This window comes from Chlorocebus sabaeus, chromosome 2, assembly GCF_047675955.1.
Source record: "Chlorocebus sabaeus isolate Y175 chromosome 2, mChlSab1.0.hap1, whole genome shotgun sequence".
Lineage (NCBI taxonomy): Eukaryota > Metazoa > Chordata > Mammalia > Primates > Cercopithecidae > Chlorocebus > Chlorocebus sabaeus.
Genome location: NC_132905.1, coordinates 57,990,916 through 58,018,850, shown reverse-complemented (window position 1 = coordinate 58,018,850; position 27,935 = coordinate 57,990,916). Strand labels below are relative to the sequence as shown.

The 27,935-nt window shown below is 39.8% G+C and overlaps 2 protein-coding genes across 5 annotated transcripts in view; one reads left to right on the top strand and one right to left on the bottom strand.

Moving 5' to 3' along the window:
- CFAP61 (cilia and flagella associated protein 61) overlaps window positions 1-14,624 on the bottom strand; it is a 282,902-nt gene extending 268,278 nt beyond the window's left edge. The window contains exons 1-2 of one of the 4 annotated variants that reach the window (XM_073008639.1): window positions 14,434-14,624; window positions 10,273-10,423 (exon numbers count right to left, since the gene is read on the bottom strand). In XM_073008639.1, coding sequence (XP_072864740.1) covers window positions 10,273-10,415 — 143 coding nt within the window. In that variant the 5' untranslated portion in view covers window positions 10,416-10,423; window positions 14,434-14,624. Of the gene's footprint in view, window positions 1-8,368; window positions 9,946-10,272; window positions 10,424-14,363 lie in introns of those variants that run through there. The other 3 variants (XM_007961384.3, XM_007961391.3, XM_037993952.2) reach the window with 3 other exon arrangements.
- A 14-nt stretch (window positions 14,625-14,638) lies between these two features.
- Window positions 14,639-27,935, top strand: part of CRNKL1 (crooked neck pre-mRNA splicing factor 1) — a 20,157-nt gene continuing 6,860 nt past the window's right edge. The window contains exons 1-11 of the mRNA XM_007961431.3: window positions 14,639-14,819; window positions 16,461-16,613; window positions 17,634-17,725; window positions 18,551-18,709; window positions 19,117-19,283; window positions 21,550-21,728; window positions 23,383-23,553; window positions 24,732-24,923; window positions 25,615-25,674; window positions 26,472-26,552; window positions 27,409-27,648. Coding sequence (XP_007959622.1) covers window positions 14,769-14,819; window positions 16,461-16,613; window positions 17,634-17,725; window positions 18,551-18,709; window positions 19,117-19,283; window positions 21,550-21,728; window positions 23,383-23,553; window positions 24,732-24,923; window positions 25,615-25,674; window positions 26,472-26,552; window positions 27,409-27,648 — 1,545 coding nt within the window. The 5' untranslated portion in view covers window positions 14,639-14,768. The remainder of the gene's footprint in view (window positions 14,820-16,460; window positions 16,614-17,633; window positions 17,726-18,550; window positions 18,710-19,116; window positions 19,284-21,549; window positions 21,729-23,382; window positions 23,554-24,731; window positions 24,924-25,614; window positions 25,675-26,471; window positions 26,553-27,408; window positions 27,649-27,935) is intronic.

Genomic DNA, 27,935 nt, shown 5'->3' with positions numbered 1-27,935 from the left:
AAACCCCACCTCTACTAAAAATACAAACATTAGCTGGGAGTGATGGCACACGCCTGTAGTTCCAGCTACTCGGGAGGCTGAGGCAGGAGAATGACTTGAATCCAGGAGGTGGAGGTTGCAGCCAGCCAAGATCACGCCACTGCACTGCAGCCTGGCGACAGAGCAAGAGTCCGTCTCAAAAAAAAAAAGAAGAAGAAGAAGAAGAAGAAGAAGAAGAAGAAGAAGAAGAAGAAGAAGAAGAAGGTAACTATAAAAATAAATATGTAACATTTAAAACAAAATGTTTTCCTGCATGTAGCAAGTGAAATCCCCCTGGGTACCACCAGATGTACGGATCTCTTTGGGAAACATTGTGCTGGGGATATCAATCTCAGTGCCTGCAGCCACTGTCCCTTCTCAGAGGAAGACACAGCAGCCACATATGATCACACTCCTCAGCCACAGGGGAATGAAACAGGGCTGCTCCTGGTCCAGGGGCCCCATACAAGCACTGGCTGTCAAGGAAAAGAGGCAGTAGACTGTCCCAGGTTCCTAGAATACAGTATCCACACAGGGCTCTTTAGCACAGGGATGCAGCCCCAAAACTTCTCACTGAACCCTTCACTTCCATCTACCTCTATCATCTCCCTCCAGCTCTTGGTCTTTTGGGCTCCTCTGCCCCAGACTCCCAGAGTCATGACCTATGGTCTCAAGCTGAGAGTGCTCCCTCTAAACCAGATGAGAAAATGCACCAGACGCCGTACACATCAGCTCTGACGATAGTGGCAATCGTAGGGAGGAAGAAGTGGGCAAGAATTTGGGACAGCGCAGCCACCATCCCCTCAGGGAAGCAAAGAACAATGTGCTCCTGTAATTCTAACGAAATGCATTTATCCATGGGAACTTCAGGATGGCAGCTGGGTCCTATAGTACAATTAGCACAATACTATATACCACATAGACATTAAAGATTCAATATGCTTTTGTGGGTTGGCCTGGGAAGCCAGTCATGAATTACTTTGTTTCAATGGGAAAATGCACTACAGTTTACAAATAGCTGACTGTAAAAAGTAACTTTTGTAGCATTATCTTTTTATGTATATAATTTTTACTTATTACCCCTTAGCCACTAGGTCCTCCATAGCACAGATAAAAATCACCATGGGAACAAAGGGAAAGAAGAGGAGATATATATATATACACACACACCATATATATATTTTTGACAGAGTGTTGCTCTGTCACCCAGGCTGGAGTGCAGTGGCGCGATCTCGGCTCACCACAACCTCCCCCTCTGGGGTTCAAGTGATCCTCCCGCCTCAGCCTCCTGAGTAGCTGCGACTACAGATGCCTGCCACCACGTCCAGCTAATTTTTGTATTTTTAGTAGAGACAAGGTTTCACCATGTTGGCCAGGATGGTCTCAATCTCTTTTTTTTTTTATTATTATTGTTTTTGAGACGGAGTCTCACTCTGTGGTCTCTATCTCTTGACTTCATGATCCACCCACCTCAGCCTCCCAAAGTGCTGGGATTACAGGCATGAGCCACCGCGCCCGGCTGAGAAGGCATACTTTCAAATGTTGGATTTTAAACTCTTCTTTGTAATAAGCCAAATCCAAACTGAAGGAGCCCTATTAGTACACACACACATACACAGGTATTTCATACAAAATGGAAATCAGAGCTCTTTTCATTGGAGCAATGCCTCATTTATTCAACTGCTTAGGAAAATTTCCCAGCATAGCCAAAACTTATTTTCTTTTTTTACATTCAGATGTTATACAATTTTTTATAATATTTTAACGTGGTATAATTTACATGCAGTGAAATGATTTTGTGGGTACAATTTAACTAACTTTAGAAAATAAATACACCTTTGAATCACATCCACCCCCTCCACACATAAATCAATGTTTACATCATCACAAAAAGTTTCCTAATTTATCACCCAGTAAACAACCCATTAAAATAATGTGGACTGGTTACTGTCAAAGTATATTAGTTTTCCTGCTCTGGAACTTTATTTTTATTTTATTTTATTTTTTATTTATTATACTTTAAGTTCTGGGATACAAGTGCAGAACATATAGGTTTGTTACATAGGTATACACGTGCCATGTTGGTTTGCTGCACCCATCAACCCGTCACCTACATTAGGTATTTCTCCTAATGTCATCCCTCCCCTAACTCCCACTCTGACAGGCCCTAGTGTGTGACGTTCCCCTCCCTGTGTTCTCATTGTTTAACTCCCACTTATGAGTGAGAACATGTGGTGTTTGGTGTTTCATTCTTGTGATAGTTTGCTGAGAATGGTGATTTCCAGCTTCATCCATGTCCCTGCAAAGGACATGAACTCATCTTTTCTTATGGCTGCATAGTATTCCATGGTGTATATGTGTCACATTTTCTTTATCCAGTCTATTATTAAAGGATATTTGGGTTGGTTCCAAGTCTTTGCTATTGTGAATGGTGCTGTAATAAATATACGTGTGCATGTGTCTTTATAGTAGAATGACTTATAATCCTTTGGGTATATACCCAGTAGTGGGATGGCTGGGTCAAATGGTATTTCTAGTTCTAGATCCTTGAGGAATTGCCACACTGTCTTCCACAATGGTTGAACTAATTCACACTCCCACCAACAGGGTAAAAGCATTCCTATTTCTCCACATCCTCTCCAGCATCTGTTGTTTCCTGACTTTTTAATGATTGCCATTCTAACTGACTTGAGATGGTATCTCATTGTGGTTTTGATTTGCATTTCTCTAATGACCAGTGATGATGAGCATTTTTTCATGTCTGTTGGCTACATAAATGTCTTCTTTTGAGAAGCATCTGTTCATAACCTTTGCCCAGTTTTTGATGGGGTTGTTTTTTTCTGGTAAATTTGTTTAAGTTCCTTGTACAAAACTTATTTTCTTTATACTTGATGGAAATCTTAGTGAAACAGCACTCGCCTTTTCTGCTTGATTTGTTGTTTTTTTTTTTTTTTTTTTTTTTTTTGAGACGGAGTCTTGCTGTGTCACCCAGGCTGGAGTGCAGTGGCGCGATCTTGGCTCACTGCAAGCTCCACCTCCTGGGTTCACGCCATTCTCCTGCCTCAGACTCCCCAGCAGCTGGGACTACAGGCGCCCGCCACCATGCCCGGCTAATTTTTTGTATTTTTAGTAGAGACGGGGTTTCACCGTGTTAGCCAGGATGGTCTCGATCTCCTGACCTCGTGATCCCCTGACCTTGGCCTCCCAAAGTGCTGGGATTAGAGGTGTGAGTCACCGCGCCCAGCCTTAGGTGAGATCAGTTTTATTCGTTCCTGTACTTCTATAACTGAACAGGCAGTCAATAAAATAAAACCAAACACACAGACCACAAAAGAACCACCTTTTTTTTTTTTTTTAATGTCTATAAAATAAGTCATTAAGCCTTGCAGTTGACTTGGCCAAGGGACAGGAGTTGCCTAATATAAAAAAATGAAACACTGTGTGGGCTTAGTAGCAGCTGTTTTGGAAGCTTCAGGACATCAGTGAAAATTTAAATTTGCTTTTACTTCTGAAAATACACTGGCTTCTAAGATAGGTTGCAACCCTTTCAGTTATAAAGATCCCATTTTAACTTTTTTTTTTTTTTTAAATGTTTGGGGTCTGAGCAAGGGGAAGGCTGGAGTTACTGAGATAGGAAAAGTGTGGGAAGAGTGGATTAAAGGTGAAGACCACGCTGGATTCAAGTGCCTACTAGGTATCCAAGGGCTGGCATTCACCAGGAAGGTGGATAAATGAATTTGGAATCCAGAAGGTTCTGTCATCGATTTTTCACATTTATATCATAAATTCACTCAATTAATTTTTAAAAGTTTTCCACTACATGAGGTTGGTTACTATTTTCTTTTCCATGTGAACAACAAACTCTCTCAGCACCATTTACTGAGTGGCACAATCCTTCCCCACAAAGCCATCATCAAATTTTTATATAGGTATGGGTCTGTTTCTGGGATCTCTATCCTGGTCCATCTGTCTTTTGTCAATTCCCTGCAAATTACCACACTGCCCTGATTACTATACCTACAATGAATCTTTAGTTGGCAAGCCTCTCCACCTTATTTTTCTTCCTTCAGATTATCCTGAACCTTTGCTTTCCCATACAGATTTAGACTCATTAAGCTTGACAAATAATCTTGTCAGGATTTTGATGGGGGTGGAGGGAAACTGACTTTGTGATTTGAATCTTCCTGTCCAAAATGTAGTCTACCTCTTGAAATACCATAGTCCCCCCACTTCTTCGTGGTTTCATGGCCCACAGTTTCATAGTTAATTGCAGTCAACGGCAGTTAGAAAATACTAAATGGAAAATTCCAGAAATAAACAATCTATAAATTTATAATTGCATGCCATTCTGAGTAGCAAGATGAAATTACATGCCATTCCACCCCGTCCTGCCCAGGAATTGTCCAGCAGACCCACACTGTAGATGCTGCTGCCCGTGAGTCACCTAGAATTAGATCTGATAACTGCACTCTGTTACCAGATCGACTGTCACTGCATCACAGTACTTTGTTTGGTTCAAAGTGCAAGAGCACTGATGCTGGTAATTCAGATATGCTGAAGAGAAGCCGTAAAAGGCTTCCTTTACGTGAAAAGGTGAAAATTCTCAACTTAATGATGAAAAAATAAATTGTATGCTGAGGTTGCTAAGATCTAGGGTAAGAAGAAATCTTTAATCTGTGAAATTTTGAAAATGGAAAAAAAATTCGTGCTAGTTGTCCTGTCGCACCTCAAACTACAAAAGTTACAGTCACAGTGCATAGCAAATGCTTAGTTAAGATGGAAAAGCCATTACATTTGTAGGTGGAAGGCATGAACAAAAATGTGTTCTGACTAGTAATAATTGGATGTGGTACTATCCTCAGTTTCAGGCATTCACTGGGGGTCTTGGAATATATTTCCCTCAGATAAGGGAGGGGGGCGGCTACTGTATTTAGGCTTTCCTTAATGTCTTTCAATAGTTGACAATTTACCCCATAATGAGTTTGGAGTTATTTTGTCAGTTTTATACTAGGTACTTTATATTCTTTGGCATGGGCATAAATAGAAAAATGTTTTCTGTTCATTGTTAGTATATAAAAATGCAATGGGTTTTTGCTCAATGACTTTATAGCCAGGAATTTTAAACTTCTGTATTCATTCTAATTCATATTCCTGCCAATTTTCTAAGTAGAGAATATATCACCTGCAAAAAATGACAATTCCTTTCAAATCCTAGTACATTTTATTGCTTTTGCTCTCCCTTACTGCAATAGCTAGGATCTCATGACAACAGACATCCTCATTTATTATACAGGGATTGTTTTAATATTTTATCATTACATATGGTGTTTGTTAAAGGTTTTTACACATATGAGAATCATCTTATATTCTTATTTTGTTAAGAATTATTACTAAGAATATTGCATTTTATCAAATGATTTTGTCTTTATTGAGAAGATTACATTTTCTCCTTTGTTAATTTGATGAATTAGACTAATCCATTTTCTAATATTAAACCAATCTTGAATACCATGATCAATTAATCATAATCATATCTTTTTAGTTCATTATTAGATTCCTTTCCTATTTTTTTTTTTAGAATTTTTACATCCATGTTCATGAGCAAGGCATGAATGTTAATTTCATTTCTCTTTCTATGTGAGATTGGCCATTAACTTTCCTTTCTTGTATTGTCTTTGTCTTATTTTGATATTAACATTATGCTAGCCTCATAAAGTAAGCTAAAAAGTATTCTCTTCTGCTTCCAAGAACTTGTATTTATTTGGGACATACCCAATCCCTGAATGTTTGGTAGGACTGCTTGTAAAGACAGTTGTGCCTACCATTTTATTGGTGGGAGGATTTAAAATTAACAATTCAATTTAATGGGTTTCTATCATTTCTTTTTTTTTTTTTTTTTTGAGACGGAGTCTCGCTCTGTTGCCCAGGCTGGAGTGCAGTGGCACGATCTCTGCTCACTGCAAGCTCCGCCCCCCAGGTTCACGCCATTCTCCTGCCTCAGCCTCCTGAGTAGCTGGGACTACAGGCGCCTGCCACCATGCCCGGCTAATTTTTTTTTTTTTGTATTTTTAGTAGAGATGGGGTTTCACTGTGTTAGCCAGGATGGTCTCGATCTCTTGACCTTGTGATCCGCCCGTCTCGGCCTCCCAAAGCGCTGGCATTACAGGCGTGAGCCACCGTGCCCGGCCTCTATCATTTCTTAAGTTGATTTTAAGAAACTTTTCTGGGACCCCATATTTTCAAATTTATTGGCATACAGTTTTTTTTTATACAGGTCCCCAATCCCTTTAAATTCACAAAGCCCTAACTGGAAGCAGCAAAATTGGACTTGAAGTGACATGAGGTTACTCTACAGTCTTGATCCCATATATAAAATATTCTTACATTTTTACCACAGATATCCTAACGTATGTAATCATGGGAAATCTCTCCAGCCCTCATGGGTGGAATTCAATAATATTTCATCAATGGATGAAACTAATTTTTAAAATTCTGCATTCTGAAACACAACTAGTCACAAGGGATTTAGTTAAAGGATTGTGGATCTATAATACCCTTTTATTACCTGCTTAACCTCAGCAATATCTGTAGTTATTATGTCCTTTTCACATTACTTTGAAAGTTTTCCTTTTTTTCCTGATTAATCTTGTCAGAAGTTTTTTCTTTCTTTAGGCTTTTTAAAGAACCAACTTTTGGCTTTGTTTATCCTCTACCAGATGCTTGTTTTCTGTTTCATTAATGTGCTCTCTTGTCCTTTATTTCCAGTTTTCCTTGAGCTGATTCGACTGTTCTTGTTCTACCTTGGAGGTAAACTCTGAACTTTATTTCAGGTCTTTCTTCTCTTCTAAGTATTTAAGGTTGTTAAGTTCCCTCTAAAACCTGCTATTTTGTTAATCTATTTCTGCATAACAGGTTATCCCAAATTTAGTGGCTACGCTGTTTTATTTGCTCATGACTCTATGGGTGAGAAATTCAGACTGGGTACAGTAGGGGTATCTGTTGGGGCAAGAACCTCCAAGATGGTTTTTTACCCTCATGTGTCTTGTGCCTCAGTGAGGGTGGCCCAAAGGGGCTGGGGTGCGCCGGGAAGGGTGACATGGGGCCTTCCTTCTTGCTGGAGGCTGCGCTCCTCAGTTCTCCTCTAGGCAGACGCACGCTTCTCTCTTATGATATGGCCTCTCTGGGTGTTATGTCCAGTAGAGTAGACAGAATTTTTACGTGGTAGTGCAAGGTTCGAAGAGCACAAAACTGAAAGCTTCCAGCAAGGGCTCGAACTAGGGTGAGGCCAGAGGGACCCAGGGTTCAAAAATGGAAGGAGCTGTTCACTCTCAGGTTCATGCAGGGGCCCTAGCTGGGAGTGAGTACCCAGGATGTCCCTCGTGCCTCCCCTGGGTCAGCCCTGCTGTCAGGCCATCTTAACACTTGGGCCTGGGACCAGGACAGCCCCACTTCCATCACATTCTATCGGGGGAGTCACAGGCTCAGCAAAGATGGAAAACGTGGAGACTACAGCAGGGAGAACGACACAAAAAGGCACAGGGAATACAGGGAGGCGAGAGAGTCTCCAGTGCTCTACCAGTTCTACTGACTTTCACTTTATCTATTTTAGAATCGTGTCATTAGAAGCATGTAAGTTTAAAGCTGTCTTAGGTCTCCCAAGAACAGTTTTATCCTTATATAGTGACCCTCTTTACCTGTAGGGAGCTTTTCATCCTGAACTATATGCTGTCTGCTGCTGATATAGCAATAGTAGCCCTTGTTTTGGTTGAGATTTTGGGTGGCATATCTTTTTTTCCTGATACTTTGACTTTAAATATTTCTGTGACTTTATACATTAGGTCTGTCTCATAAATAGAATATCAGTTTTGTTTTGTATTCAGCCAATCTGCCCATCTTAATCTTTTAATGGAAGAATTTTGTCCGATGCATTTATTATGATTACTGATGTAGTAAAACTTATTTTCTTATTCTGTGATTTTAATACATCCTATGCTTTTTGTTTCTGTTTTCCTGCTCTTGTCTTGTCCTCTTAGATTCAGGGTTCGTTTTAAATTTCTCATTCCATTTTTCCCTCTATAGATCAGAAGTTATCATCTCTACACCTATTCTTTTAATGATGATCTTAACCATGTTAACATATATTCCTAACAGTCTTTACTGTCTGTTCCAGTTATCAACTGATGTGTAATAAACTACCCCAAACCTTAGTGGCTTTAAGTAACAATTATTATCTCTCACGGTTCTGTGGGCTGCCTGGGTTGAACTAAGCAGTTTTTGCGTGGTATCTCAGGCTATCAAATGGCAGCAGTGGCTAAAGCCATCTGAAGACTCAGTGTCTAAGACAGCTTACTTGCATGGTTGGCAGCTGGTGGCAGTTGCCAGCGGGGAGCTCAGCAGAGGCTGTCAAATGAAGCACCCACAGGGAGCCATGTGACTGGAGCTTTCATCAGTGCGGCATCGGGTTCTGAGAAGGAGCACTTCCGGAGACCCACTGGAAGTTGCAAGACTTCTTATGTCTCAGACTTGAAGTCAAATAGGGTCTCACTTCTGCTGCTTTCCATTGGTTGCATAGGGTGAGCCATGATTCTCTGTGAGAACAGACTACACAACTGCCTAAGTGACAGGATGTGCGGCTCACGGGAGCCGGGGGAGTCTGTTTGCATACCACTTACCACGCCCTCCATCTTGAATAAAACCTGAAGAATTCTTTCATTCTAATCATGTTCCTCCCAATTTATATGCTGTTTTTGTCCTGAATCTTAGTTTTAACATATGGTTTATACCTCACAAATCAGTCATTTTCAATATTATTGTTTTATGCCAGTCATACTTCTTCTTAGATTTACCTACATATTTGCCATATTTTTGTTGACATTCCTTCTTGTGTTTTGAGCTTTCTAGCTGAGGTATTCTCTGTTCTTCCAAGAGCATATTCTGAGGAATTTCCTCCATTCAGAGTCTATTGGTAAATGAGTTAGGTTTTTGTTTGCCAGAAAATGCATTTATTTTCTCCCAGGTCCCGCTAGGAATTGTTTCACTGGGTGAAATGGTGTCACAATTCTAAATTGATGTTATTTTTCTCTCCATTATTGAAGATATTCTACTATCTTCTGACTACTATTGTGGCTCCTAAGAAATCTATTAGTCTAATCTTTAGTTCTTTGCAGGCAACTTGGCTTTTTTTTTTCCTCTGTTATTTTTCAGATCTTTTTAGCTGTAATGTTTTGCTGTTTCATTATGATGTGCTCAATTGTGGATTTCTCTGTGTATTTATCCCCTTTGGGATTCACTGAGTTTTCTAGATGTAAGAAGTGTGCTTTCCAACAATTCTGAAAAACTCTCAGCCATTCTCTCTTCAAATAGTCACCCTCTGGCTTCCTATTATCTCCTAAAAGTCTAACTAGACTAGGACTCATGCTTCATTCATATTTTTTCTCTCTCTTTGTGTTGAACTCTAGGTAATTTACTGGTATTGATCCTCCAGCTCGTTACTTCTGTCTTCAACTGTGTCTATGAATGATGTTTAATTCATCTACAGAGCTTTTAATTTCAATTACATTTTAATTTCTAGATGGTCTTTTTCACTTTTGTTTAAATATGATTATTCATTTTTATAATTTTTTACTTTTTTTTTTTTTTTAAAGACAGAGTCTCACTGTGTTGCCCAGGCTGGAGTGCAGTGGTATAATCTCGGCTCACTGAAACCTCGGCCTCCCAAGTTCAAGAGATTCTCCTGTCTCAGCCTCTTGAGTAGCTGGGACTACAGGTGTGCACCACCACTCCTGGCTAATTTTTTGTATTTTTGGTAGAGATGGGGTTTCGCCATATAGGCCAGGTTGGTCTCAAACGCCTGACCACTCCTGACCTCGGGAGATCCGCCCACCTCAGCATCCCAGATTTTTTTAGTCTTTAATCTTTTTTTTTTTTTTTTTTTTTGAGACAGTGTCTCGCTCTGTCACCTCGGCTGGAGTGCAGTGGTGCGATCTCGGCTCACTGCAAACTCTGCCTCCCGTGTTCAAGTGACTCTCCTGTCTCAGCCTCCCAAGTAATGGGACTACAGGCATGTGCCACCACACTCAGCTAATTTTTGTATTTTTAATAGAGATGGGATTTCACCTGTTGGCCAGTCTGGTCTTGAACTCCTGGCCTCAGGTGATCCACCTGCCTTGGCCTCTCAAAATGCTGGGATTACAGGTGTGAGCCACTGCACCCAACCAAAATTGTGAACATTTTTGAACTTAGTTATGTACTTACAGAAGATAGATGATATTTAGCTCCCCAAACAGCTTGCAGGTAAATTTTCTAATAAGGCTTTTGATACAATAAACATCCTGTGATTCTGTTCTTCGGCAATGAACGACTTCTGCCTTTCCTCTTGGAGACGTGAGTACTGACATTTTTTATCCTGTCCCCAAAAGAGAGAAAAAAGTCCACTATTAATCTGATATGACAAGCCAGTTTGGTTATAATTGCACAAAATTGGACATTAATTCAATTTCCATATGGTCAGAATGAACATGGTGTGGGAATACTGGTGTGACACGTTTTCCCCTGGGTGTAGTCTGTGATGCTGTCACTGCAAACCAGCTGATGTTTCTCCATAGGAGAATGAAGTTTCTGAGAACTGGCCTGTTTAGAAGTTTCTGCAACTATATTCTTTGTTTCCAACAAAGCTGCTAAAAAAATTCTAACAATAGAATTGGAAAAACATTGAAAGGAATTATTTATGGATTCAGGGTCCTCTTATATTTAATCGGCCATGATGGCATGTGGTCAAGAGTTACTGGGGAAATATTGACAGCTGCTGCCTATGTTCTTAATAGAGTTCTCCAAACTGGAGCCCTGAAGATCAGCAGTCTTGAGAGATATTTTGAGACCAAAAACGTTCCGTAGTTAAGAGTAGGAAATGCTCGCAATAGGCTTCCTGAAGGGCCACCAGGACCATTAACATCTTTGAGAGGTTCCATAATAAAGCAACTTGTTTTCTTTGTATAACCCAGCCTTTCCCACAGAATCTCTAATGACAGCAACAGTGGAGAATCTAATGTTCCCGACGGACACTTTGGGAAATGCTGTTGACAAAAACAGTAGGTCACAAAATGATTTCAATTTCTCTCTCATTATCTCAATTTCTGTAAGTCTCTCTTTCTTCTCTCTTTCCCTCCCTTCTTTCCTTTGGAGGGAAAACAATTTTATTATATACTAGCCAGTGAGCTCAAAACAGGGAAAACAATGAAGGAGAAATTAATAATGTCTAGACTCCTATCAAAGCTAGCCATAAACATTGTCATTCCTTGTTTTGGTTTCAAATTGAAAGCAAAATTGGAATGAGACATCTTGTTTGTGAAACATATAAACTAATGCTACAAGTATATAAAAATTCTGAACAAAATAAGAAAGTATAAATAATTACATAACTGAATTTGGTAATAAGAAAAGAAGAAAGAAAGCGAGCAAGGGAAATTCTCCAACCAGGGGGCAATGATGTGAGCAGTACCTCAGGAAGTGATCAGATCTGACACAGGTTTTGGGGGTAGAACGGCCCTCACTCCAAACAGAGAATTAAAAAATTAAACCATGCATCTACTTGGAACTTTGGAAGGGCCCCTCAGTAAGCAAGGGGGCTAGAAAAATTAAACTCACCAGCCCAAGAAAGTGACAAGCTTTCTCTACGCAAAGCTCTATGTAGAAAACAAAACAAAAATACTGCTGAGAAGTCCAAATTCTAGACTAAAGTGGGTATGGCATTCTAGTCCACATAATCTGTGTATTGTGGAAGTCACCAAGAACTTTAGATGATAGACTCTGAAACAGACTATAAACTAAGTATGTTTATAATAAAGAAATATACAAAGAGAAACAAAAGTCATGAGAAGAGAACAGGTCATTATTTTAAAAAGAACAGAACCTTAAAAAATGAAATATGTGGTTATTGAAATTTAAACTAAGAGGACGGATTAAAAACAGAGAAGAATAAAGAAAATAAACTGGAAGATACTTATGAACAAATTATCTAGAAAGAAGCACACAGAAATAGAAAATACAGAATTCAGTCAAGATACATGTAAGACAGAATGAAAAACATCTGTCTTATGGGAATTCCAAAAAGAATAAATGAAACATTTGAAAATAATTGCTAATTATTTTTAGTATTGATGAAAGGCATGAACCTTCAGTTCAGAGCAGAAAATACAAATAAACTCCAAATATATAGTAGTAAAACTACAAAACCCAAAGACAAACAGAAAACTTTAAAGGAACCTGACAAAAGACAGACTGTCTATGAAAAAATAATTAGATTGACAGAATATTTCTCATCAGCAACATTAGAAGCCAGTAGCACAGGGGTTAGCAAACTTCTGTAAAAGGCCAGAGAATAAATACATTAAGCTTTATGAGCCACATGTTGTCTACACAACTATTCAACTCTGCCATTGTAGCACAGTAACAACCAGAGACAACATCAGCACAAATGAGCACGAATGTATTCCCACAAAATTTTTCTTACGGACACTGAAAGTTGGTTTATATATAATTTTCAAGTGCCATGTAATTGTTTTCAAATGTTTAAAATGTAAACTACATATAAAGTTTAATGTAAAATGTGTGTGTGTGTGTGTGTGTGTGTGTGTGTGTGTATCCCTAGCTCAGTCACAGTCCATACAAAATAGTCAATGGGCTGAATTTAGTCTATGGGCCATGATTTCCTGACGGCTAGAATAGTGTTTTAAAAATATAAAGGGAAAAATAACCATTAACCTAGACTGATAAACCTAGCTAAACAATCCCTTGAAAATGAAGATAAAATAAAGACAATTTCATGCAAAGACTGAAAGAAATTCAAAGAATCTTGTAGAAAGAACTAGGAGATAGTATATTCTGAGAAGAATAAAGTTAAAATCAGAAAGAAGTGGAATGAAAGATTAAATGCTGGGAAATAAGAAGGTAAACACGAATGTATATCTACAAAAGCATTGATGGCAAAAAGTAAGAAGGATAATACATTTTTCCTTAAAAAAAACAGAGAGATGAACTGAATTGCCAGACAACAAAAATGTGAGATAAAAGGATGGTGATCAGAAGCAAAGTATTCTAACATGTTTGTATGTTTGAGCAAAGGCAATCGATGATTAAATCAACGATTCATTTGGCAAATCAATTGTTTACAGTTACACATTTAAGGAAAATCACTTCAAAGAAACATCTTTTTAATATATTTTATTTTGTTAGGTGGTTTTATGAAAGTGATATAAAATCTTCTCTATTTAAATTTTGTAAAGTGAGATCAAATATCTAAATAATATGGTTAATAAAGAGTTATGGCAAATATATTGATGTTGGTTATAACTGCAGTTCTAGAAATCTGCATAAATCTTTTTTTGAAAGCAACAGCTGCATTGGTAGACGTGATATTACTACATACACAAATATATATTTTCCCCAAAAACCAAAAGAGCCTTGCAACTGTGGAGATTATTCTAACAAATGTGCTGCCAAGTCATGTCATTGTACATTTGTCCAAACTCATAGAATGTACAACACCAAGAGTGAACCCTAACGTGAACTACAAACTTTGAGTGATAATGATATGTCAATGTAGGTTCATGATTGTAACAAATGTACCGCTCTGGTGGAGGATATTTTTGAGAGTTGGAGGCTGTCAAAGCGGGGAAGAGGTACAATAATTGATAGCAGGAAGCTGTTGAGGGGGGAAATCTCTGTGCCTTCCACTTAATTTTGTTGTGAATCTAAAACTTCTCTAAAAATTTGTTTATTAAAAAAATTCTTTTAACTTTTGCTTAATTTTTCCGTTTTTGAGGGCAGGTTAAGTATTATAATAGCTAACATTTACTGAGCATTTGTCTTTAATCCTAGTGAAACAGATGTTATTACCCTTGTTTTATAGTTGAGGACACTGAGGCTAAGAAAATTTGAGTAATTAAGGCACACACAGAAGTTAAACATATTTCTTATCACAAGACTGAGTTGTTTTCTAGTTACTCTATTTATTTCCATTTTGTCCTAATATCTGGCTTCTAAGTACCTTCTGTTATTTTTAATTCCAAGCCTTAGAGTTAATTATTTGGGCACAACTGTCCAGAAACCAGAAACGAGGGGGCGTGGACCCAGAGACTACAAGACCTAGAATGCAATGCAGCGCCAGACAACCTAAAATGGCGGCAGCTCGCCCCTTCGCATGCTGGGAATGGTAGTTTCCTCGCTCTCCCTTCGTCCCCCGCCCCTCGAGCATCCAGATTGGAGGTTCGTCCCTACTCCCTTGCAGGGCGCCACGGCTAGACAGAGCCTCTCTTCCTTGCCTGGTCATCCCAGTTCTGGAGGCTGACCTGGGGATACGCCCTTGACGCCCTGAACCGCAGTCCTTCCGTCGCTGCTAGTCAGGCCGGCGCTACCCACCTCACGCGCAGCTCCACGGCGCCGCACTCCGCGCGCTGCTGTAACGGCGCCGCACTCCGCGCGCTGCTGTAACGGCGCCGCACTCCGCGCGCTGCTGTAACGGCGCCGTACTCCGCGCGCTGCTGTAAGGAGGACGCGCAGCCTGGTCCCCATGGAAACGGTGCCACGTCCGTCACGGCGCATGCGAGCGGTCAAAGGTCAGCCGGGCGAGTTCCGCTTCCGATTCCGGGATCCTGTTTGTTGTCGGAAAGCTTTGTGGTTTCGGTGAGCTCTCAGACCGCAGATTTCTAGCTTCCGTGCGGGGGACAGGTGCCCCGAGGTCCGCTGCTGCAGACATGGCGGCCTCCACCGCGGCCGGGAAACAGCGGATTCCCAAAGTGGCCAAGGTAGGCGATCGCGAGGGGCCTTGTGGGAAGTGTCCCAGGAGAGGGGCATCCCTCAGCCCTGGAGGTGCCCCGGGGGAGAGACAGTGTTCCCCCCGGGGAGAAGGCTCACCCTGAGAGATGGAGAGGAAGGGTCAGCTGGTGGTGGGGCGCGGGCTCTTGTCATCGCGGAACACGACGGGGTGGTTTTGCTGGGAGGAGGAGTGGAGTGGTTCAGTGAAGATTTACTGACCCAGGCACTGCACTGGGCGCTGGCTACGCGCGGACGCTGGCCAGAAGCAGTACTCAAAACACAAGTGTGTGTATGAAGACGACCTTGCCAGACGTTGCTGAGAGGCAAAGTAGAATATGCCGTGGGCGTGAATAAGGGGGTCGTATGAAGGGTTCCTGAAAGTAAATTTTGCTGAGGAAATGACCTTTAAGCTAAGACTTGAAGACTGAGTGGGAGTTAGCCCAGCTGACAGCGGAGGGCGAGAGTAGACGGCAGGAGTAGTATAGTATCATAAGTTAATTAAACAGTAGATTTACTATCTGGTATTTCCCTCGATAGCTGATACTTACGAAGTGCTTAATACGTGGCAGACTTTGTCTGAAGCCTTTACAGATATCCTCCCTCCAGTCTTTCTTGAGCCCAAATGACTCACTTGAACTGGACCTTTACATAACTATTTGTCTGACTTGCAAAAGTAATGCATATAGAGCAAGTAACACTGTGTCTGGCACTTAGTGCTTATTAAATATGAGCTATCACCATTATCATTACTCCACACGTGGCATTAAATAACAATTTTTATAATTCAGCTACATACACTTTTATTGGGCATCACCGGTCCAGTGGAAATACAGTGCCCGCCACATATGAAATTTTAAATTTTCTCATATCTACATTAAAAAGTAAAAGCAAAGCAAAAAAAGTGACATTAATTTTGATAATATATGTTTTATTTGAACTAATGTATCCAAAATATTATCATTTCAACAGGTAATCGGTATAAAAACTGTGAGATAGTTTGTTCTTTTTTTCATACGCCGTCTTCAAAACCAGTGTGTATTTTACATTTACAGTCCACCTCAATTTGTGCTCACCACATGTGACTCATAGCTACTGTGTTGGACAGCGCAGCTCTAAGCTACGTTAGACTGTAAGCTTCTAAGACCTCAAGAAACTTACAGTCTAATGATGGGAACTTATTGAATATTGCCTTTGACTTGAGGTTCCGTGAAAAAACCATACCCGCTTTTCCACCAGGAGCATTAAATAAGTTGAAGAATTCTGCAAATGCAGGTTGTAATACTGTTAATAAGATGTGCTACACATCTTGGTAAACCCTCTGGTCAGAATTTTACCTACACGGCCTCAAAGTTTATTATTATACTCATCTGAAAGGGAAAACTTGGTATTATTTTTGCCACCTTTTTCTCTTGAGACTTTTACCTGTGGCTTTGTAGTAGATACCATGAATAAGAGAGAAAACGTAGTATTTTTTTTTCTTTTCAGTCTCATGGAGGAATGGGAACATGTCATACAAAGAGAGCATCTTGTGATAATACTAATGAAGTTCATATCCTAAAAAATGTATGTTTGTTTCTTAAACCTTGTGTGAAGAGCATCTACTAAAAATAGAAATGTCTTGTTCTTAAAAGGTGAAAAACAAAGCCCCGGCTGAGGTACAGATAACTGCTGAACAACTCTTAAGAGAGGCTAAAGAAAGAGAACTTGAGCTTCTTCCACCTCCACCTCAACAGAAGATCACAGATGAAGAAGAATTAAATGATTATAAACTAAGGAAAAGGAAGGTCAGTCAGTGTGGTATCTTTCAGTCCACTAATTGTTAAAGAGTGTATCGGTCAGAGTTTGAAAAGCTGGTTGGATTCTGCAGGGCAAGATGAGGTTAGTGTTCCTAGACACATGAATAATGTCCTTCTGGTTACCAGATAACAGCATTTTTCTGAACCATATAAAATATGCCTTGAGTTTTCTGGTTAGAGTATAAAACAATTGAATCTGCATAATTTTTGATGCTGAATCAAAAATGGGTGGAAGTTTAGCAGGTGAAACAACAGACAACTGGAAGGAGGGTATGCTTAGTAAGGCTGGACTGTGTACTTCTGTCTATACCACCTTCTGTGTTAAGAAATGAGATCTGGCCAGGCACTGTGGCTCATGCCTGTAATCCCAGCACTTTGGGAGGCCAAGGTGGGCTGATCACCTGAGGTCAGGAGTTTGAGATCAGCCTAACCAAAATGGTGAAACCCCATCTTTACTAAAAATACAAAAATTAGCCGGGCGTGGTAGCAGGTGCCTGTAATCCTAGCTATTCAGGAGACTGACATGAGAATCGTAGGAACTCAGGACGTAGAGTCTGCAGTGAGCCGAGATCATACCACTGCACTCCGACCTGGGCGACAGAGTGAGACTTTGTCTCAGAAAAAAAGAAAAGAAAGGAAGAGGAATTGAGATCTGCAAAAGGACTATGAGAAGACTTTGGGATCCGATTTGACCTCTTCACTTTAGAATGTGGGACTGTTTTAAAGCATGAATTCTGTTATATATGAAATTCTGAACATTACCAGAGGACTTACAGGTAATAGTCAAAAACATTTTTTATTAGGGACAAGCATAGACTATTTTAAAGTATCAGTAAGTTGATTGTAACCTTCTGTAGTGGATTTCTTGTTCCTCAAGGATTCCAGAATGTAATTTCTCTTAAATATGAACAAAATGAATAACCAGTTTAGTACGACTTAAAATAGACCAAGGGTGCTGTCATTTTTAGTCATTTGCCCTTTGACTTGACCCTTTTTGCCTTCTTCCAGACTTTTGAAGATAACATAAGAAAAAACAGGACTGTAATTAGTAACTGGATAAAATACGCACAATGGGAAGAAAGCCTAAAGGAGATTCAGAGGTAAAATTGCTGAAAGTGTACTTTTGTGTATAATGATTCATAGGTTAACAGATACCAAAAAAAAGAAGAAGAAAAAGTTAAAGCACAGATAAAAGATTGTGCCTCGGGTAGAAATTTTCAACTATGGTTCCATGAAACCCTAGGGTTCCCTTGAGGGCCTCAAGAGCACTGGGGTAGAATAGTCCTGGAGGGAGGGGCGGGGGAGACTTTACAGATTGATCTTGTCAGCTGTAGCTAAAGTAGCACAATTTCATCTGCTTTCTATATATTGAGTTTTTTTTTTTTTTAATGGTTAGCTGAAAACCAATGGCCAAAAAAATAAAAATTGCAATCTGGCCCTTCCTATTGTCTAGCTTTCTGCATTCTCCCCTCATACCTCCTTCCCCCGCTGCGCCTGTGTACGTGCCACTCCCTGAATATATCATGTCTCCTTATTGTGAGGCTTGGCTGTTCTCCTCGCCTGGAATGAGCACCCCCTCCCCACCAACCTTAGTTTCCTGGTAAACTGAAACTTGCCTCAAGTTCTCATTTCTAGAGTTACCTACTACTTAGCTTTTTCCACCAGACATTTTCATTTCTTCCTCTCTGCTTCCTGTGCAGATCTTGACTATAACATAAATCACATTGCATTATAATTGCATGCATGTCTTTCTATAAGACTTCGTAAGGTACTTGAGAGCATTATATCTTTTCATCATCTTATGCCCAGAACCTGGCTCATGGTAGACACCTAATAAAACATCAGGGCATTCCAGATAGTGTGAAATAACCGCTGCATGTGTTGTCTGCACTACTTTTGATGCCCTGCAAATCTTGCTTCTTAAGGGCTCGATCCATATACGAGCGTGCTTTAGACGTAGACTATCGAAATATTACACTTTGGCTGAAATATGCAGAAATGGAGATGAAGAATCGCCAAGTCAACCATGCTCGAAATATCTGGGACCGGGCCATAACAACGCTGCCTCGAGTCAATCAGTTCTGGTAAGTTTCTGATAAAGTAGCCTTTTATAGACTAGAGAAAAGTTCCACATTTTCTGTATTTATTTTATTTACATGATAATAGTTTAATTTTACATCCTACTTTTTCTTTAAACATAAATGCTTTTTAATGTCCCATAGTCTGTTAAGTCATAATTGTGATGTTCTACAGCTATGTAATCGAAACTAAAATTTTGATTGCAATCTTTTGTTCATAAGCTTCTTGTTGAACTAGGCAACTTTTAATAAAAAATCTTTTTTTCCAATGGTTCACCCTTTTTCAGATTTATATTTCAATAACAAAACATGTTCAATTTAACCTTTAAGCAAGATAAAATCTTAAATCTTCCTCCCATTCAACAATGGGAGAACTAAACCACAGCAGATGTTTTCGGCTGATTTTGTTAAAGGTACAAGTACACATACATGGAGGAAATGTTGGGAAACATTGCTGGTGCCCGGCAGGTGTTTGAGCGCTGGATGGAGTGGCAGCCTGAGGAGCAAGCCTGGCACTCCTACATCAACTTCGAACTGAGATACAAAGAGGTGGATCGGGCCCGCACCATTTATGAGCGATATATCCTTTGGACGAGAACTGTATGGTGCCATGATTGTCCTGGATGCTGCTGCTCCTGTAGAGGTGTCTCATGGTCAGGACACACAGTCGTTGACATCAGACTAGAAGTCAAGAATGCCAGTTTATCAGCTTCCCTATGTTTTGTAGGGAAAGAGATTGGTCAGAATGAAAATTTGTGATCTGGGTAGTGAGAGTTTGGGTTTATTTTATTGTAGTGCTGAAAACTAATGTTTCCTTGTGGAAAACGATATTCCTGGGGGATTGTTTCCAGGACATCAAGAAGATGCCAAAATCGGTGATGCTTAAGTCCCTGATATAAAATGATGTAGTATTTGCATGTAACCTATGCATAGCCTCCCATATAATTTAAATAATCTCTAGATTACTTATACCTAATGTAATGTGAATGTTATGTAAATAATTGTTATTCTGTGTATTTTAAGGTATAATAACCAAAAAAACTACATGTTCAGTATAGAAGCACTTTTTTCTCACGAATACTTTATCTCAGGTTGGTTGAATCTACAGATATGGAACCCATGGCTGGAGGACTAACTGTACTAAGGTTCTGGCTGCCCTTGCCAGTCCTGTTTTTCTAAGGTTTGTGTTGGTCATTACTATCGTTACTGGAGTTCATCAAAGGTTTACTGTTTATTGGCTGTGTGGCTCCAGTGAGTCATTTAACTCCTTTGAGTCTTCGTGTCCTCTTCTTAAAAACAAGAATAAAAACACTTTTGTTAGGTGTTTTTCTTCACTTGTGAAGATTAAATGATACACATGAAAGCACTTTTAGAAACTAAAGTACAGTCATTCCTCATTATTCACAGATTCCATATTTGCAAAATCACATATTTGCTAAAATTTATTTGTAACCCCAAAAATCAGTCATTGTGGCACTTTCACAGTCGTTTGTGGACATGCACACAGCATGAAGTCCAGCAAGGCGAGGCTGTGCCTTCTGGTCTTAACCTCATATAACCATGCCCAGAGCTTGGAGACAGGAAGGGCCAGTGCCATGTAGTGCAAGGAGCTCCGGCCCGGGGGCCAGTTGGGGAGTTTGAATCTGTCAGTGGGGCAGCCTCAGTCCAATCACTTAACATTTCTAAATCACTTTTCTTACAAAATAATGAAGATAGAATCTGCTAGGATGAGTTCTTTTTAGGATTTAAGATGGTCATGAATGTGAGATTGTATATATACATGTTTCCCCTAGGCGCAGTGGTTCAGTACTCAATAATTAAGTGTTTGCAGTGACTAGATAGAACATAACTACCACAAATAATGAGAATCAACTTTACAATGCAGTATTAAGATCTTTTTATTTTTTTACTCTTCTCTCTTTAGGTGACAGTGTTAAGATCTTAATTATGTCTAGTAATTTTAATATTATTAGTTTGACAAAAGCTTTTATAGTACTTGCTATGTGCCAGGCATTATTCTAAGTACTTTACAAATATTGTGGTTTAATCCTCATAACAACCTTGCAGTGTAGGAACTTCTCCATCCTACAGATGAGGGAGCTGAGGCACGAGAGATTAAGTAGCTTGACTAGGTTCTCACAGGTGCTGATGGGAATAGAATGTGAACCTAGTAGCGCAGCTTCAGAAATGATGCTCTTCACTTCTTTGCCATATTTGAATGTATTACTACTTTGGAAATTAATGATTTATTCAAGGAAGATAGATTAAAATGGCAATTCAAAACTTTCTGCTTTGACTCTGGTTAACAGTTTGCTTTTTATAACATTTTTTTTCTTAATTATTAGTTCAAGTATTAATATTTTAATATAATCGGTGCCATTTATTGAACAGACCATTATTGACTACTTACAGTGCTATGTTCTTTTGGCCAGAAACGGTGCTAAGGGCTTTACATACATTTTCTCACTTAAAGCTGGCAGTAATCCAGTGAGGTTGGCATTATATTTCCCTGTTTACAAATGAAATAGCTGAGACTTTGACAAGTTTGGTGACTTATCCGAGATCACATGGTTGGTAACCTGGGTTGAGATTTGTCTTTGCTTCCAAACTCAAGTTTGTACCCACCACTAGAATCTTAACTAAGCACTAGAGGAAAATAGAGATGAATAGGCGTGGCCCTGCTCTCACGGAAGCCACTGTTTAGTTCTTCGCTTTTGTGTGTTTTATTCCCCTAGAGTTGTAGTTCGAATTGTTGGGGTTTCCGGGCTTTGGTATGGTTTTGGTGTTTACTTACCATTTTTTTAAGCCATGCTGTTTTGCCTGGTATTTCCTTAATCCCCTTGCACTTGTCCTCGTGCACCCTGATGTTAAGAACTGGATCAAGTATGCCCGCTTTGAAGAAAAACATGCTTATTTTGCCCACGCACGGAAAGTGTATGAGAGAGCTGTGGAATTCTTTGGAGATGAACATATGGATGAGCACCTGTATGTCGCCTTTGCCAAGTTTGAAGAAAATCAGAAAGAAGTAAGTATACTTAACTTCATTATACTGTGAAACAGCTTAGCAAAGATTACATTTTGTGCATGGTGAGTTCATTTCCATTTTTTCTTACTGACACGTCCCTGGGGAAGATGTTTTCAAAATGCAAAAAACACAACTTCTCACAGAGAACAGTGTATATATGTGACTAAGCTACAGATGGGAGCTGATTATAGATTGTACTGTACCTGTCTTAATTTTATTGTGCTTTGTTTGAAAATTAAGTCTTTTAGTCTGAATGCCCGTAAACTGAGAGCAAGTCTTTTAGCATCCTAAGTAAAGGACTTAACAGATAATAAATGTGGGAAACAAAAAGCATAAAGCCCCAGAACAGAAAACAAAATTTAGAATGGAAATAGACATTGCCCTACAAATAAGATAGTTCTTTTTTTCCCTTGTTCCTATGAAAATAGCTCAAATATTGAGAGGCTGAGGCAGGAGGATCGCTGGAGGCCAGGAGTTTGAGACCAGCCTGGGCGACATAGTGAGACCCTGTCTCTAAAAAAAAAAAAATTGAGTGGGCATAGTGGCGCATGCCTACAGTCCCAGCTACTTGGGAAACTGAGACAGGAGTGTCACCTGAGCCTAGGGGTTTGAGACTACAGTGAGCTATGGTCGTGCCATTGCACTCTAGCCTGGGTGACAGAGCAAGACCCCATTTCTTAAAAAAAAAAAAAAAAGGCAGTTCAAATAATACAGAATTGAGATCCATCCAAATACAGGTTTGAGCATTCCCAGTCTGAAAATCTGAAACTCAAAATGTGAAACTTGTTGAGTGCTGACATGACACTCAAAGGAAATGTTCATTGGAACGTTTCAGACTTTGGGTTTTTGGATTAGGGATGCTGAACCAGTAAGTATAATGCAAATATTCCAAAACTGGGAAAACATCCCAAATCCAAAACATGTCCGGTACCAAATATTTCAGACAAGAGATACTCAGCCTATACAAGGTCTTGCACAGACCATGCTAGGGAGTTTAGATTCTGTTCGAGCCAGCAGGAAGCATTAAAAGGTTTTAAGCGGACAGTGATTGGATATGATTTATATTTTAAAGAGAGCCTCTGGCTAATTCATGGAGAATATATGGGGGTGGATGGCAAAAGTGGAACCAGGGGAGACTAGTGAGGAGACTTTTGAAGTGGTCCAGGTAAACAGTGGAGCTTGATGGCTGGGGTCTGGGGACAAGCGAAGGGCTGTGTGGAAGAGATTGAAATGGCAGGGCATGTTGCAAGAGTGAATATGGAGAATGAGGGAAAAAGAGGAATTGAGGATCACCTGAAGGCTTTGGCGTGAGCAAGTATGTGACTGTAGGTTAGGCCTTGCCTACTAAGATTGGGAAGATGGGGAGAGTCCCAGGTTGAGTGGGGAAGAAACAAGCTCAGTTTTGGACCTGTTTGAGATGTGCAGTAGACATCCAATTGGCAGTGTTAGTTAGGTAGACAGTATTAAACGTGGAGCTCAAAGCAGGGTACTGGTCCATCCTGACAGAGATACCTTCAACAAAATGGAGAAAAGCATCTTACTCAGGACATTATGAGGCCTCAAATTAAGTAATATTTTGGTACATTTACTTTCCTACTTGTGACTGTCATGAGAATATTGTGTTATAGAAGGTAATCATCCTGTCTGCATTTAGTTTGAAAGGGTACGAGTGATTTACAAGTATGCCCTGGACAGAATTTCAAAACAAGATGCCCAAGAACTCTTTAAAAATTATACCATCTTTGAGAAGAAGTTTGGTGATAGGCGGGGTATTGAAGATATCATTGTGAGCAAACGGAGATTCCAGTACGAAGAAGAAGTAAAGGTGAGCGCTGGTGTGGATGGTCAACTCTGCAGATAACCCAAGATGTGCTCATCAATACTAGCAACACTAAGATGAATCATAGCAAGTTAGCACTACTACAAGTGATTAATCTCTTGATGATGTGCCTGTGATCAACTGGCAGCTATTTCAGACAAGTAGGAATAAACAAGGCTGATAGAAAAGGCAAGCAAACAACACTTGGATTTGCTGTGCCACTTACATGTTGTAAGTTATTTTGTTGATTGCTGACTGTGTGTAGAACTGGAGCAAAAGAAATGTGGACTCCATTCGAGCTCATTGTTGGAAGAAGGTGGAAGAGTCAGAGATTGGTCCAAAAACCTGTTTTGCACATCACCTTTGAGCTTAACTGCCTGAACAAAAGATGTATGCTAGACAGGGTTCCATTGGCATCTCTTTTTCTGTAATGTACTATTTTGATTTCAATTCAAAGAAAATAGCATTTTCCTTCAGTATTCTGCTATGTATTTAAAAATACTCTTGCTTAAAAATTAGCCGGGCGTGGTGGTGGGTGCCTGTAGTCCCAGCTACATGGGCAGCTGAGGCAGGAGAACGGCATGAACCCGGGAGGCGGAGCTTGCAGTGAGCCAAGATTGCGCCACTGCATTCCAACCTGGGCGACAGAGCCAGACTCCATCTCAAAAATAAAAATAAAAATAAATAAAAAATACTCTTACTTAGTCAAGTTAATTAAGATACCTCCAAGCAAAGGACTAAATCTGTTACTATTAATCTGTGGTGGTAGGTTAGCAAGATATGTGAAAGATGAATTACTGTTAATTGGAAAGGCAAGTTTAACAATTGTGAGCATGATATAATTCTATTGTTGTTACAGACATAATGATACATAGTCACATATTTGAGCAAATGCATTGGTAAGAATAGGCATCTAATTATTGACTATCATGAGAGTGATGACTATAGATGAAGGGGTCCTTGCTGTGGGACACCTGGCTAGTAATCTATCCTCTGTGTTCCTGTTTCTTTTCTATTTATGCAGTCTCAGGGATGGTGTTTTTAAAATGAGAGAACGTGTAAAATTTAGAAGAAAAGGTGCTAAAATATAGAAAGTCGGCCTGATGCCCTTTTTCAGCTTGCTTAACCTGGCAAGTGCAGCTCTTGGTTTTGCTTTTTATTTATTAAACTGGTTGTCTTTCTAGGCGAATCCACACAATTATGATGCATGGTTTGATTACTTGCGCTTGGTAGAAAGTGATGCAGAAGCTGAAGCCGTGAGAGAAGTCTATGAAAGGGCCATTGCCAATGTCCCACCCATTCAGGAGAAGAGGCACTGGAAGCGCTACATTTATCTTTGGATTAACTATGCACTCTATGAAGAATTGGAGGCAAAGGTGAAAAAACAGAATTATGTGTCAGCTGTTAATGGTTTCCTCTCCTCTGTATTCACAGCTCACCTATTGTGGATATTTATGATTCTTGAAACAAGGAAATTTAGTTTTAAATTTTTATAGGCTTCTGTTCAAGCCATACAGTTATATATTCACTCTGCAACATTTTAAACTCTCTGTGCTTGTTATGGCCACACGTGAGGGGCTTTTCTTATTTTGGTTTGATTTTTACTTGAGGCACAACAAGATATCACTTGGAACTTGAAAGAGAACAGTGAACCAGCCCTTAGTTTAATTAAATATAGTTTCCTGGATTTGCTCATTAATAGGGGTAATTATGGCTAGATTGTGCATTTTTGCTTTTAGGAAAAATCAAGTGGCATTTTCAGAAATCATTTGTATTAACCTTCTGGGTTTGATCTGAGACTATGAAATGTCTGTTTCTGCCATCAGGCAAAAAGGCTTTCTACAAAGAAGGGCTTAGAGTTTGGTGTCTTGTTGGTGATTCTTAAACTGAAGTTTCGTGGCCGTTCATACTTTAGATCATAAATCAGGGTTTGCAAGTAACAACTTGTGAAACATACTCAGTTTTGGGGATGTACATTTTTACTAGTATCAGTAAAATTAGTAACTAGTAAAATGAGTGTTAGCAGCAGACTTCAGTATTTTGTGAAAATTTATTATCCTAATACAGGATCCTGAGAGGACAAGACAGGTGTATCAAGCCTCTTTGGAACTAATTCCTCACAAAAAGGTATGTTTGCTCTAAAGTATTCCATTTCAAACAGGTCAGAATCCTCTTCTGTTACTTGTGAAGTAATTCAGTGAAACAATATTGGTTGATAAAATACTTCCCTGACCCACCATGGACAACATAAATAAAACTGAGATACGCGCCTTGCCTCTGAAAACAGCTCACAGTCTAGGTCGGAGGACTGCCTGCATTGACAAACAAACAAATTCAGAGAAGGCTAGGTAATTTGAATAGTCTGAGTGGAGGGAGAAAGATTTCCATGCAGAGAGCACACAACATGTGTCGGGGACACAGAGGCAGATTTGTTGGTAACAGTGAGTGTGTGCATGCCCAGATCAATGTGCCTCTTGTGTAGATGGTTGAGATGTTACCGCTGCCTTGTTTCCCAGCACGAGAAACAAAACGTGTTTCCTTCTGTAGAAGTGTTGACAGAGTTACTTTTCAGAATAGAGGTAGGACATTCTGCCCACATACAAGCATGCCTACAAAACAAAGTCTGTTCTGAGTAGAGGCTACCGTGCCGTGCAGTACAGTACAGTATTTGGATCATGATTCTGAGGAGAGGCTACCATGCCAGGCAGTACAGTACAGTATCTGGATCATGGGATGTGGGTTTCTAGCTTTTGTGAAACGAATGTGGTCTTTTTTGCTTGTAAATAAGCAGAGTACATTCCTCTTACTCTGAAGTTTTAGAGAAATAGAATTACCAATGGCCTTGGTTAATTTAAATTTACTTTAATTCAATTTAATTTGGATGAGGCTTTTAAGCTAGATGTTTTTGTGCTTTTGTTTTCTAGTTCACATTTGCCAAAATGTGGATACTGTATGCACAGTTTGAAATACGACAGAAGAATCTGTCGTTAGCCAGAAGAGCATTGGTAAGTAAAGAAAGGATCAAGATGTCTGATTAAGTTCTATGAGAAAGAAATTAAAGTTTTGGTGCTTGGAAGTTTTACAATTCCTACTTTAAAAAGTGACAGAAGTATTATACCTTTATAGCCTGGGACATGTTAGAAAACGTGCGTCCTCTGTAAAAACACTGACTAATAATGCGCAAATTATTATTATTACCGGGGGAAAATTACATTCTGTTTCAATATTGGAAACTTCTCTAGCTACCAGTTACTAGATCTTCCCACAGACTGGAATTGGTAATCTGATCCTGTGCAAGCTGTTTGGTGTATTAAATGCACTTTTAATTGTTCTACTTTTTTTTATTCCTTTTTTTTTTTTCTTTTCCGGGTTGTTTTTTTTTTTTTTTTTTTTTTTTTGAGACAGAGTCTCGCTCTGTTCCGCAAGCTGGAATGCAGTGGCGCGATCTTGGCTCACTGCAAACTCTGCCTCCTGGGCTGAAATCATCCTCCCACGCTGGCCTCTCAGAATGCTGGGATTACAGGCACGAGCCACCATGCCTTGTCCTTTTTATTTATAAGAGGTGTTATGCATCTGACGTCCATATTCCCTAGGAGATCCTGAGAAACTTTCCAATCTTATCTTATTTAGTTGCCCAAACATTTCTGGAACACTGCCTCTTGCTGAATGAATTAGAGGAGTTTCCTTCAGCCTTTTGTCAAGAACCAGTAAACATTGTGATACCACAGAGGGAAAGAACGGTAGGCCACGTTGACTTTGCAAGATTCTTCCTCATCAGAGAATAGCCTCTAGGGCAGTGCAATAACTGCACAAATTGAATCCACTACAGTATCACAGTGGTCTGGTTATTTTATTTTCCAGGGAACTTCCATAGGCAAATGTCCAAAAAACAAATTATTTAAAGTTTACATAGAGTTGGAGCTACAGCTTCGAGAATTTGACAGATGCCGGAAGCTTTATGAAAAGTTCCTGGAATTTGGACCTGAAAATTGTACCTCATGGATTAAATTTGCTGAATTAGAGACAATCCTTGGTGATATTGACAGAGCACGGGCAATCTATGAATTAGCCATCAGTCAGCCACGTTTAGACATGCCAGAGGTGAGCATCTCAAGTCAAATACCATTTTGTTTAAGATACTTGTTTAGTCTTACTTTAGATGACCATCTAAATGTGGGTGTATTTTAGAGTATAAAGAAGATCTAGCTAACTTAGTCTCTTCTGCTCAGATTAGGCTTGTATGTGGAAAGGTGGCTGTCGGGGACAGGGGAAGTAGCCCTCCTGTTAGATACCAGAACACAGTAGACATCCAGGATGATGCCCAGGATGAATTGGGATATCATGGGGGTGGGTGATGCCCCTTCTCCAACAGGGAAGCCTAAAGGGGC